The sequence below is a fragment of the Myxocyprinus asiaticus genome, chromosome 40 (genome assembly GCF_019703515.2).
Source record: "Myxocyprinus asiaticus isolate MX2 ecotype Aquarium Trade chromosome 40, UBuf_Myxa_2, whole genome shotgun sequence".
Lineage (NCBI taxonomy): Eukaryota > Metazoa > Chordata > Actinopteri > Cypriniformes > Catostomidae > Myxocyprinus > Myxocyprinus asiaticus.
This window is the reverse complement of record NC_059383.1, coordinates 32,995,757-33,008,990: the sequence shown is the minus strand read 5'-3', so window position 1 is coordinate 33,008,990 and position 13,234 is coordinate 32,995,757. Positions and strand designations below refer to the sequence as shown.

General features: G+C 36.9%; 2 protein-coding genes across 6 annotated transcripts in view; one reads left to right on the top strand and one right to left on the bottom strand.

The window, feature by feature from the left end:
- Positions 1–704: 704 nt before the first annotated feature.
- On the top strand, positions 705–11,759 carry LOC127430560 (glutaredoxin-1-like). 5 transcript variants are annotated; one of them, XM_051680392.1, is made up of 3 exons: positions 705–1,373; positions 1,743–1,835; positions 11,368–11,496. In XM_051680392.1, the coding sequence occupies exons 1-3, from the start codon at positions 1,167–1,169 to the stop codon at positions 11,398–11,400; spliced, it is 333 nt and encodes a 110-aa protein (XP_051536352.1). In that variant the 5' UTR covers positions 705–1,166; the 3' UTR covers positions 11,401–11,496. The 5 variants fall into 5 exon arrangements, with proteins under 5 accessions (XP_051536352.1, XP_051536355.1, XP_051536356.1 ...); XM_051680395.1 differs by having other exon boundaries at positions 710–1,373; positions 1,743–1,858; positions 11,368–11,759; XM_051680396.1 differs by lacking the exon at positions 11,368–11,496 and adding an exon at positions 2,961–3,045 and having other exon boundaries at positions 710–1,373; positions 1,743–1,858.
- The window catches only part of LOC127430558 (rho-related BTB domain-containing protein 3-like), a 30,414-nt gene continuing 20,862 nt past the window's right edge, over positions 3,683–13,234 (bottom strand). The window contains exons 10-12 of the mRNA XM_051680388.1: positions 11,353–11,519; positions 5,569–5,665; positions 3,683–3,818 (exon numbers count right to left, since the gene is read on the bottom strand). Coding sequence (XP_051536348.1) covers positions 3,700–3,818; positions 5,569–5,665; positions 11,353–11,519 — 383 coding nt within the window. The 3' untranslated portion in view covers positions 3,683–3,699. The remainder of the gene's footprint in view (positions 3,819–5,568; positions 5,666–11,352; positions 11,520–13,234) is intronic.

The window sequence follows — 13,234 nt, the reverse complement described above, 5'->3', positions numbered from 1 at the left end:
TTTAAATGTTTGCCCCTGTTGTCTAGGTTTATATGCTTCGGTTTATACGTCGCATTCGGTTACCAGCCATGGGAAAACCAATGACGTCAAACCTGCTTGCGCATCGTGTTTTCGCGCAAAATTTCGACATCACGACTTGAGCGTGCTTCACCAGAGAGGGAATATTTTCAGTGAATAATGACTTAAATTTCAGTCAGTTCCTCGAACCAAACCTATCATTTACCTTCAGAAGACTTAAATTTATAATTGGAACATATATTTACTATAAATCTCCACTTTCACCTTTTACATTCTTCTTTTGTTTTTGGCGACTTGCATTCTTCGTGCATATCGCCACCTACTGGGCAGGGAGGTGAATTTATAGTAAAAGGGACTACTGTATTGGTCTGTTTCTCACCCACACCTATTATATAGCTTCTGCAGACATGGATTTAAACACTGGAGTCATATGGATTACTTTTATGCTGCCTTTATCTGCTATTTGGAGCTTCAAATTTCTGTTCACCATTCACTTACATTGTGAGGACCTACAGAGCTGAGATATTCTTCTAAAAATCTTCATTTGTGTTCTGTAGAAGGAAGAACGTCATATACAGCTGGGATGGTCTGAGGGTGAGTAAATGACGAGAGCATTTTCATTTTTGGGTGAACTATCCCTTTAAATATGTCCATGTGCATGCTGTTGCCTAATGGAGTAAAATATGAAAAAGTGACTTAGATATACTGATATATTAGAGTTGACTATTATATTATAATAGATATAATAATTTATTTAAAAAGAGCTTTTATTTACAGCAGCATGACTTTGGTATAAAATCTTGCTATTGCATGAACAGATCAATATTTAATAAATAAAGGAGCAGTCATAATTGAAGTCAGTGATCTGAAGTTCGGTCCTTTCTAAAAGGTTATCTTGTGGTTTTTAACTGTCATCTGACTCCAAGGGAACTTTTGACCCAATAATGTACAATTAAGACTATCATGTGCGAGTTTGTGTGTATTTCCCAAGGTAGGGAGCGGTTATATGTTAATTCCGCCTTTCTTTTAAAGGGAGTGTTTACCGAATGGAAGTGTGTAAACAGAGTTTCATTTTGACTGTATTAACTTAAAGTGTAACAGCTTTGCTAGTTCATGTGGCGGTCGGATAAATAAGACTATAAAGAACAATGGCAGAACAATTCGTGAAAGCGCAAATTAAGGGCGACAAAGTAGTTGTGTTTCTCAAACCAACGTGCTCGTACTGCGTACTCGCCAAAGATGTTTTATCAAAGTATAAATTCAAAGGCGGACGCTTGGACTTCATCGACATCAGTGGACGAAGCGACATGGGCAGTATCCAAGATTATCTGCTACAGATCACAGGCGCCCGAACTGTGAGTATTCTGTTACACTGTTGCTACATTATAGTATTTACGTCTCAATGTACAGTAGATCGGTAGTCCTGAACTTCAGATTCTAATGTGCAACTCTACCATCCCCCCCACCCCACCCCATGTAATTTTTCTGTTCGTAGTTTATTTGCAGTACCTTAGAATCCATATTTGCCATACATTAAGTACCAGGGTGGCCAATATGGTGAGACTGGTTTTGCTGAGTCACTAGTTGACCATCAATTTTGGCCCTGTCCATTGCAAATATATATTCGAGATCTATACGAATCTGTTATCCATATGTTAATTAATCTTGCATTCTAAATAATATGTTTATTTACACCCAGGCTTGTTTTCTTGTGTTCTTGGTAGGTTCCTAGAGTCTTCATAGGTGAGCAGTGTATCGGAGGAGGAAGTGATGTCCAGAATCTTGACAGCTCTGGAAAACTGGAAGGAATGTTGCAGGTAATCGGAGTGTTGCAATGAAGGTATAATGTACTTCTCACGCCTTAATCTAATACTGAAACAACATGTGACCTGCTGCAATATTCTAAGTCAATTTGACCCAGAAACACATTTTGAGTACTATGCAATAAAGTGTAAAGGAAAGTCCGAGCTTTCTAAAGATATAATCATTATGTTTCTACTTAAATCCATTGTTGAGATTTAATAATTAAAAGGGATAGTTCACCCATTTATTCAACCTCATGCCATCCCAGATGTGTATGATTTTCTTCTGCAGAACTCAAACGAAGATTTTTAGAGGAATATCTCAGCTCTGTAGGGCCATACAGTGAAAGTGAATGGTGACCAGAACTCAGATGGTCCAAAAAGGACATAAATACATCGGAAAAGTAATCCATATGACTCCAGTGGTGAAATCCATGTTTTTAGAAGAAATATGATAGGTGTGAGTGAGAAACAGATTAATATTTAAGTCCTTTTTTACTATAAATCTCCACCTTTGACCTGTCCCAACCAGTAGGTGGCTTAATGTGAAAGTGAAAGCTACTTCCACACCAGAATGTGGAAGTGAAAGTGTACATTTTCAGTAAAAAAAAAAAAAAAGACTTAACTATTGATCTGTTTCTCATCCATACCTATCATATAGCTTCTAAAGACATGGATTAAACCACTGGAGTCGTATGGATTACTTTTATGCTGCCTTTTTCGATCTTCTAAGTTCTGGTCACCGTTCATTTGCATTGTGAGGACCAACAGAGCTGAAATATTCATCAAAAAATCTTCGTTTGTGTTCTGCAGAAGAAAGTAAGTCATACACATTTGGGATGGCATGAGGGTGAGTAAATGATTAGATCCTTTTTATTTTTGGGCAAACTATTCCTTTTAAATTCTGTAATTGTCTGTTGTTTTTCAAGTTTTTGTTTTTTATTATTTGCTATATATATATTTGTATTATTTTCATTTTGCATTGTTTTTCCCTGCTGTTCACAAACCGATCAGGACCGTCATGTGACCCATTTTTGGGTCGCGACCCACCAGTTGAAAACCACTGCTTTACACTTACATATCTAGACTTGAATATTCTCAGAACAAACACATATATCCTTCTAAAATGTATTTATTCAGCATGAGATGAGGGTCAAAAAACTGGATTAGACTGAAGACTGGACCAGAATAGGATTTACGTCGACCACACCAACTGCACTATGAGGTAGCCCACATGCTGGATGACATACTTCATATATATTTCTTGAAAAAAAAAATCTCAGATGTACATGTTACAAAAATAGTTGCCAAAAAATTCAAATAATAATCTTATGGAGAAAAAAATAAACATTTGAAGTGTTCATTTGAAGATTCAAGTAATATTGCAAAAGGAACCACAGATCAGAAAGAAAGACATTATCTCACCTTGAAATACCATGGTTAACCATGAGAGTATGATGTCAAACTCTGCGGAGTATATGGTTGACCCTACCCTGTTTAACACTTTGGGGTTTAATCCGTCATAGAGGAAGTTTATTGCACCAATCAGGCATCATCGTTTGGCCACAGTCATACAGATAATATAGTTACAGTATTATACACAGAGTGACAGTCTTTGCCAGAGCTGTGCTATTAGGCTCTGTATGACATCACCACATTCCCAGGCATTGGATCCATCCAAGTCCACTGAGAATTCCCGGCTGTCTGCTTTTATGTCACAGGGTCAGAGGTCAAAGTTCATTTAAATACAGTACATCACAATCCACCCTCGACCCAGAGGTTAAACGCTGGTCTCTTGCATCCTGAATGTACTTGTGACTTTAATTTGCGTCCTTTCTGTTTCACCCCTCTTTTCGGTCAACAGGGCGTCAAGAAAGGGTCACATGATGCTGCAGCGAGACTTGCGGACCTGCCATTTGCGTTGCTGGTACTCGCTGAGCTCCTGTAGATAACCTCTGGAGGGCCAGCGCAGTCGCTCCACCTGCTCACGCTCCTCGTCTGTCAAACATCGTGCATTATAATGACAACGCAGAATGTATGGCAAAAACATTTCCTCCTGCAAAATACCAGCCACCCCTTCAATACCACCATGGCACCTCGTTAACCTTTGGATTATCTCCGTCCACCAGATTTCTTTATTATATCTCTCTATAATGTGTTTCAACTGCAGTATAGGCTTAAAGGAATAGTTCAACCAGAAATGAAAATTCTCATTTACTCACCATCATACCATCCCAGATGTGTATGACTGACTTTCTTCTGCTGAACACAAATGAAGCTTTTTAGAAGGATATCTCAGCTCTGTAGGTCCATTCAATGCAAGTGAATGGTGACCAGTACTTTGAAGCTGTATAAAGGACATAAAGGCAGCATAAAATAATCCATAAGACTCCAGTGGTTAAATCCATGTCTTCTGAAGATATACGATAGGTGTGGGTGAGAAACAATCCATATTTAAGTCCTTTTTTACTATAAATTCTTCTCTCTACCCAGTAGGTGGCGATATGCATGAAGAATGCAAATCACCAAAAACAAAGAAGGTGAAAATGAAAGTAAAGTTGGAGATTTAGAGTAAAAAAAAGGACTTTAATATGGATCTGTTTCTCACCCACACTTGTATTGCTTTTAAAGATGGGAATTTAACCACTGGAGTCTTATGGTTTACTTTTATGCTGCCTTTATGTGCTTTTTGGAGCTTCAAAGTTCTGGTCACAATTCACTTGCATTGTGAGGACCAACAGACCTGAGATATTCATCTAAAAATCCTCCTTTGTGTTCTGCAGAAGAAAGAAAGTCATACACATTTGGCATGGCATGGGGGTGAGTAAATGATGGGAATTTTTATTTTTAGATTAACTATTCGTTTAAAATAATGTAATTGCCTGTTGTATTTCAAGTTTTTGTCTGTATACACTTATTCGTGTTTCCCAATAAATGTAAGCAATTGTATGTTTGCGTTCAGATTTTAAAGGGCGCTTGATGCAAAATAAAATGATTCCAGTCACAGTTTGCTTGTTGTATTTATTGGCACATAAATTAATTGCTGTCTTAAAGGGATAGTTCACCCAAAAAGGAAAATTCTAATATTTTTCTGGTTGAATACAAAAGGAGATTTTAGGCAGAATGTTAGCTGCCTCAGTCACCAGTCACTCAATAAAAATATGCAATGAAAGTTAATGGTGTCACTGAGGCTGTCACTCTGCGTTTGTCATAGGTGCTTGGAACAACCCACGGCGAATTTTCATTTTTGGGTTAATCATCCGACAATATTGGCTGAAGATACTGTAATTTTTGTCTGTATACCAAGAGAACATAAGGTGCTGCATGACACTATATGAGAAGCAATTAGAGTAAAAAATACTTTTTTCAAAACCTGTCAATCATAATCAAGAAAGCTTGATAAAAAATGTATTATTCCAGTCATAGTTTACTTGTTTTTTTGTTGACACACAAATCTATTGCAGTCTCATATACTATTCATGAGTAGCGATACTTTTTTTTATTTCTTTGCTAAATGTGTGTGGAAGGGCAGGATGTACTAATTAGGTGTTGAAGTTATGCAATAATTTCAAAACTGACCTTACATTTGCACTCTGTGTTTGCATCGATGAAACCCTGTGGTGATTTGCATGGGCTTGTCTACAGCACCAGCTGGTAACAGGCTTTTGTAAGTGTCAAAGATAAATGTGTGTGTATGCAAACTAATGCTCTTGAACATCCTTCCCAGATGGTCAACAAGACGTCTCACCTGATAGCTCCTGGAAGTCAGGCTTGTGGCTGAAGATCAAGTAGTTATTGGCAATGAAATGAAGGAGCCAAACATAAAGCTGATCAGCATTGTGACACTGTGATAAAAGAGTGAACAAGGGATGAGACAGAACATGAAAGAATTTTGTCAGATAAAGTATCACACTTAGTATGTTTGGAATGACAAGCTGCTGTACTACATACATACTAATCTTTATTGTGTACAATATGCACATTTTGTACATGCATGGAATACTCGCATGACTACATTTGGTAAGTGGGATACTGTATCCCTTGAAAGGAAATGTTCACCCCAAAATGAAAATTCTGTCAACATTTTCCCACCTAATGTTGTCCCATGTTCCATTCACTTTCAATGCATGGAAAAAAAATAAATAAATAAAAAAAGATGAACAATGAAAGTGAATGGTGACAGAATAACATCCTGCTTTTGTGTTTCACTGAAGATAGAAACATGGGACAACATGAGGTGGGAAAATGATGACAGAATTTTCCCTTTGGGTGAACAATCCCTTTAACACAATCTTCTCGACTTGAATGATTTGAATGTGAATATTGAATCATGAGTGATATGGATCGTGATTTTCTCATTATTTGACCGGACTGCCAAAGTTAAAGGCACACACAGTAATTTTTTCCTCATTAAAAAAGTTTCACTTCTAAAGACATGAATTATAATTTTGTAATATTTGTAGGAAATCATGACCACTCACATTAAAATGAAGACCAGTCATATCGGTGAAACATGTTTTTACATCAATGAAAGTTGGTGTACAGATGTAACAGTGTTGAAGAAGATGTGCTGTCCTAATTTAGAAGCACTCTTCATCAACTGTTAGCCTTTCCACTCGACGTAGGAATTTTCCTCATTCATTCTGGTGTGTTTATATCCCCCAACAAGCGTGCGTGAACGCAGCGTTGCAACAGCTGGCTAATCACATCACAGACAGGAGCAACAACACCTAGACTCACTCATTATTATTCTGGGAGATTTTAATAAAGCTAACCTCACCCGTGAACTGCCAAAATACAAACAACACATCACATGCCCTACTAGAGACAGAAATATACTGGACCAATGCTAAACCACTGTAAAGGATGTATATTGCTCTGTCCCGCCTGCAGCTTTAGGAATCTCTGATCACTGTCTGGTTCATATTCTCCCGACCTACAAGCAGAAACTAAAATCAGCTAAGCCTGTAGTAACAGGGTTCGTACAAGGTGCTTGAAGTACTTGAATTTGGCTTTTTCAAATTTAAGTCCTGGAAAACCATCTGGGTCAATATCAAAATATTTGGACAAACATGTCCCTTGACTTTTTTAGTCATGAAAAAGCTTTCAAATAGCGGGGAAAAAAATGTGTGTATATATATATATATATATATATATTTATTTATTTATGTTTTTTTTTTTTTTTTTATAATTTTATAACCTAACCTTTAATGATATGAAATGGCTTGACTCTGTTTTACAAATGTAAAAAAATATATATATTTGAAATTGTCAATTGCCTGAAAAAATCCTTGTCCCCTTCATCAGGTACACCACTTCTATGACATGTAAAGTTATTTATGCATTTATTTTGTACTTATTTTTAATAAAAGTATTAGTGCAAGGCTGAACAAGTGTGCAAAACAGCAAAACAAAATTATTATTAATAATTTAAATAATTTAAAAAGAGTTTTTGTCCCTTGATTTCAGGTTATTGGTGTTATCAATGTTAAAACCTTTTTTTTTATTTTTTATGTTTAAAATTTTTTTTTAAATACAAAAGTTGTGGAAAATAATTTTTAGGTCAAAGTTTGGAGGCTGCTTAAATATGCATATAGTGATTTTTCCCATGTTAAAAAGTTATTAATTCACATTTTAACTAATATTTTCACACAAAAATATTTGGTGTTGTACCCCGTTTAACCCTGAAAATGTGGTGTTGTAGCCCATTCAACCCTCATTAGTGTTAACTTAGTGTTAACTTGCTTCGTTCGTGAAACAAATTTAAATAATAAAAGAAAGAACAACAGCCAAGTTGTCCTTTATGAATAAAAATTATGTCAACATGTTATAAAATGTTTACCACCAGCGTTTAGGGGCAAAAACTGAACTGAACATTTCTATATTTTGTAAGTTGGAAAGTCAGCATTGTTTGAGAATGACCCATTTGCAATTTGGGTCAGTTCCTCACATAAATCTGTTGTGTGACTTTAGAAAACATGAAACACAGCATGAGTCATATGGACTACTGTTTATGGATCCAGTTATTAACTTTTGTTGGAAAGCGATGTGCATTTTAAGGGAGAACACTACAACTGCACATCAATTTCGTCATGAATGATCCAAGAATTGTTACTGTAATATGTAGTTAAAGATGCTCATTGTTGTACTTGTAATAGGTGGTGTTTTATAAAAATAAATTAACTGAATGAATAAAATATTTTTATTTAAAATGAACAAATAAAGAATTTGTTTTAATGACATCTCAAGCATAGTCCTTGAAAACAAATTAAAATGTGCTTGAAAAGTCATTGAAGCATCTGTACGAACCCTGTAGTAAGGACTGTAAAGAGATGGACCAATGAAGCAGAGCTGGAACTACAAACCTGCTTTGACTGCAATGATTCGAGCGTTTTCGAGGCTGCAGCCACAGACCTGAACAAGCTCACAGATACTGTGACATCATATATCAGTTTCTGTGAGGACAAGTGCATCCCTACTAGGAAATTTTTATCATTCAATAATGATAAACCATGGTTTACAGGAAAACTCAGACAGCTTCATCATGCCAGAGAGGATGCTTACAGAAGTGGGGATAAAATATTGTACAACCAGGCCAGGAACACACTTACTAAGGAAATCAAAGTGGCTAAAAGAAGAAAAAAGTTTTCAGTCAACGATCCTGCATCTGTGTGGAAAGGCCTGAAAAGCATCACCAAGTACAAGACACTTCCCCTTTGCTTTGCAGAGAGTCAACTAATGGCTGATAAACTTAATGTGTTTTACTGCAGGTTTGAAAAGCCCAGTCTCACACCCCTCCCCCGCTCTGATCTTCACTTCACACACACACCAACAGCTCCTGGAACCCCCCTCCTGCTACTCAATCTGCACTTATTATCTGTGAGGAGGATGTGTGCCGGATCTTTCGGAAACAAAAGACTAGGAAAGATTCAGGCCCAGACGGTGTTTCACCTGCCTGAAAGTCTGGACTGACCAACTGGCCCCCATCTTCAGACAGATCTTCAATATATCACTAGAGCAGTGTGAAGTTCCCTGCTGCTTCAAACGCTCCACCATAATTCTGGTCCCCAAAAAAACCCAAATCACAGGACTTAATGACTACAGACCTGTCGCTCTCACGTCTGTGGTCATGAAGTCATTTGAGAGACTGATTTTGGCCTACTTGAAGGACATCACTGGACCCCTGCTGGACCCCCTTCAGTTTGCTAACCGAGCAAACAGGTCTGTGGATGATGCTGTCAATATGGGACTGCATTATATCCTGCAGCACCTCGACAGACCTGGGACTTATGCAAAGATCCTGTTTGTGGACTTAAATTTTGCCTTCAATACCATCATGCCTGATCTTCTCTCAACCAAATTGACCCAGCTCTCCGTGCCCACCCCAATCTGTCGATTTATCACCAGCTTTCTGACAGATTGGCAGCAGCTAGTGAGACTGGGGAAACTCACATCCGGTACCCTCACTATTAGCACTAGTGCTCCTCAGGGATGCATTCTCTCTCCACTGCTCTTCTCCCTGTACAAGAATGACTGCACTGCAATAGTTTGCAGACGACACCACGGTGCATCGGCCTCATCCGCGACGGTAACGAGTCTGCATACAGACAGGAGGTTGATCAGCTGGCTGTCTAGTGCGGTCACAACAACCTTGAGTTGAACACGCTCAAAACAGTGGAGATGATACTGGACTTCAGGAGAAATCCCCCCGCACTCCTCCCCCTCACCATCCTGAACAGCACTGTGGCAGCAGTGGAGTCATTCAGGTTCCTGGGCTCTACCATCTCTCAGGACCTGAAGTGGGACACTCACATAGACTCCGTTGTGAAGAAGGCTCAGCAGAGGTTGTACTTCCTTCACCAGCTGAGGAAATTCAACCTGCCACAGGAGCTGCTGACACAGTTCTACTCGGCCATCATTGAGTCTGTCCTGTGTACATCTATAACTGTGTGGTTTGGTTCAGCTACCAAATCAGACAGAAGGAAACTACAATGGACAGTCAGGAATGCTGAGAGGATTATTGGTGCTCCCTGCCCACCCTCCAAGACCTGTACATCTCCAGAGTGAGGAAATGTGCAGGTAGAATCACTCTGGACCCCACACACCCTGCCCACTCCCTCTTTGAACTGTTGCCCTCTGGCCGGTGCTACAGAGCAATGAGTGTCAGGACATCCAGGCACAAGAACAGTTTTTACCCTAAGGCCATTTTCCTCATGAACAATTAAACTGCCTCAGGACTCCCCCATAGTGCAATAATGTAAATACATATCTCATGTACACATGTAAATACACATATTTAATTCAATAACTATACATACCCCTACCTTGCACATACATTACCACTTGCACATGTACATACATGTACATGTAACATTCTGTTATATGTCCTATTATTTGTGTCTATTTATTCTCTTACCTTGTTTTATATTCTGTGTCTCACTGTAATGTTGTGTGTGCACTTGTTTCTCCTATCACCAAAAAAAATTCCTTGTGTACGTGAGAACACTTGACAATAAAGCTCATTCTGATTGTAATTCTGAAAACTACTGATTTTGAATGATGTTGCATCCACACCACTAGGTGTCACTGTAAGTCCAAGATGACATGGACAAAAAGTTACTGAGTGCACTTTTAAAAACAAAAGAATTCATTAAGAGGGCATTTCTTTTTTGCCCCCAGGGCCATTTTTGGTGGCTTTTTTTTTTGCCCCAATACCCACTTCATTTCTAACCCTGATTTACACTAAAAAATGGCATAAAAATAAATTATTTTGTTATTATACACTGATTTTTTTCTGCCATATATCAGTATTGGCTGTGTAAAATTGAAAGGAATACTAGTGTACTGCTTATTGTACTGTATATACTGTATACTGCCTACTATTTTTTTTAAAACACTATTTAAAACAGAATGCACTGGGCAACAATAAACTTTTTAAAAAGTACAGATGTGTGCTACATTGTCACCACATGACCTCATTATGCCTACGTTTAATTCAGCGAGTGGCATCTAGTTATCATCCCACCAATAAAACAGTTATTCTACAATATTAATCCAGTTATGTGTAAAAATGTCTTGCAGTCTGAGAAAATGAGTCAAGAAGGAAATGTTAAACATTATGGCTGACATTACTTCCGATTCATTCGTCACACTGGAAATGGAAGGTCAAGTGGAGTGTGAGTGGAATCCAGTGTTCTTTGTTTGTGTTATAGCTACTAAATTTTTTGACAAATGTAGTACGTCATCTGGGTATTCCATGCATACAGACAATTCACTACTGTGCACAATATACCATACATATTGCAGAAGTCATATGAGTATAACGGTAGTATGCTATTCCGAACATAGCCATTGTGTTTTGCCAATAAATAGTGCTTTATGAATGTTGTATTGTTATTGCATTAACTCCCTCAAGTTGTTTAATCCCATGTATTATGTTTTTTAAAAGCCAAAAAATATATTATATGTCCAAGGTATTTAAAGCAAAATCAGATTGGTGATAGCTACAATGACATATGTGATTCACTCTCACCTTTGCTCTTTTCAGCAAGCGAATCACGCTGATGCCCGTGGACGCTAGCTCTCGACTGGGCATACTCTGAAGGTATGCACAGATGCACACCTCACACAGGTGCTGCAGCCGTTTCACCTGGTACATCTCTGCGCAGACGAGCACAGCCATGGCCTGCATCACACTGGCTAAGCACACAAACGCACACCAGTGTCAATCATCTCCTCTTTTCTCTGCCCACTCATCCATCAACCGAAGCTCATATTCACACTGTCAATCAAACTCAGCCTTTGTCTGCCTCTTATTTCTAAAAAATGTTGTTGGATGTTCTCAATATGCATAACAGAGCGTCCATTAAATTGATTGACAGAATGAGTGGAGCGATCTGACTCACTAAACATTCCCTGTTTAATAATAAATACGACCTGAACCCCTACTTGTCATTGTCATTTAAACATTGGAAATGTGTCTTTCTACAAAGCTGGTTGCTTCTTGTTGGTATTTGATGTAAAATTGTTGTTAAATCTGTTGAAGGGATAGTTTACCCAAAATTGAAAATTCTGTCATCATTTACTGAATGACTTCCATTCATCCACAGAACACAGGAGAAATAAAAAAAATTTAAAAAAATTGTTGACACTGCTTTTTTTTTTTTTCATACGATGAAAATAAATGGTGACTGCGTATAACATTCAGCTGGACATCTCCTTTTGTGTTTCACGGAAGAAAGTCGTACAGGTTTGGAGCAACATAAGGGTGAGCGAATGATGACAGAATTTTCATTTTAGGGTGAACTATCCCTTAAATATCTCAAAGAAAGAATTTTGGTGATTTATTTAAGCAGTAACACTGCAAAATAATAATAATTTTCATACAGAGTATTTTTGTCTTGTTTTCCAGTAAAAGCATCTAAACGTTCTTAAAACAAGATAAATTTACTTGAGAAGCAAAATGACAAAATATTTTGTCTTGTTTTCAGGGAAATCGAACAAATTTTAGTATTGTTTCTGCCTATGCATTTTCATTTTGTCTTGTTTTCCAGTAAAAATATCTAAACATTCTTAAAACAAGATAGATTAACTTCAGATGCAAAAATACATACAATATTTTGTCTTATTTTCAGAGAAATCTAACAATATATAGTAATAATTATGCTTATTTTTGTCTTGTTTTCTAGTAAAAATATCTTTACATTCTTAAAACAAGATACATTTACTGGATGAGCAATATAACAAGATATTTTGTCTTGTTTTCAGAGAAATCTAACAAATTTTAATAACGCTTATGCATACACAATTTTCTTTTTAGGGTTAATTATCCCTTAAACGTCTCAAACAATGAATTTTGGTGTTTTACTTGAGCAGTAAAGTATTTTTATACTGAGTATTTTTGTCTTCTTTTTTAGTAAAAATATCTAAACATTCTTAGAAGCAAAATGACAATGTTTTCAGAGAAATCTAGCAAATTATAGTGACGTTTATGCTTATTTTTGTTTTAGTTTACAGTAAAAAAAATATCGTAACATTCTTAAAACAAGAAAAACTTACTTGAGCAAGTTTTCAGAGAAATCTAACAAAATTTAGTAGGGTTAATGCATAAAAAATTATTTGCCAATGGGGTAAAAACAAATTATGTTAAAATAATGTTTTTATTTGTTTATTTATTTATTATTATTACCCCATTGGCAAATAGTTTTTCCTTTTTATAAGCATAAACATGACTACATTTTGTTAGATTTCTCTGAAAACAAAATATTGTATGGAATTTTGCTTCTCAAGTAAATGTATCTTGTTTTAAGACTGTTAAGATATTTTTAATGGTAAACAAGACAAATAGAAAATGTATAAGCATAAACGTTACTAAATTTTATTAGATTTCTCTGAAAACAAGACTGTCATTATTC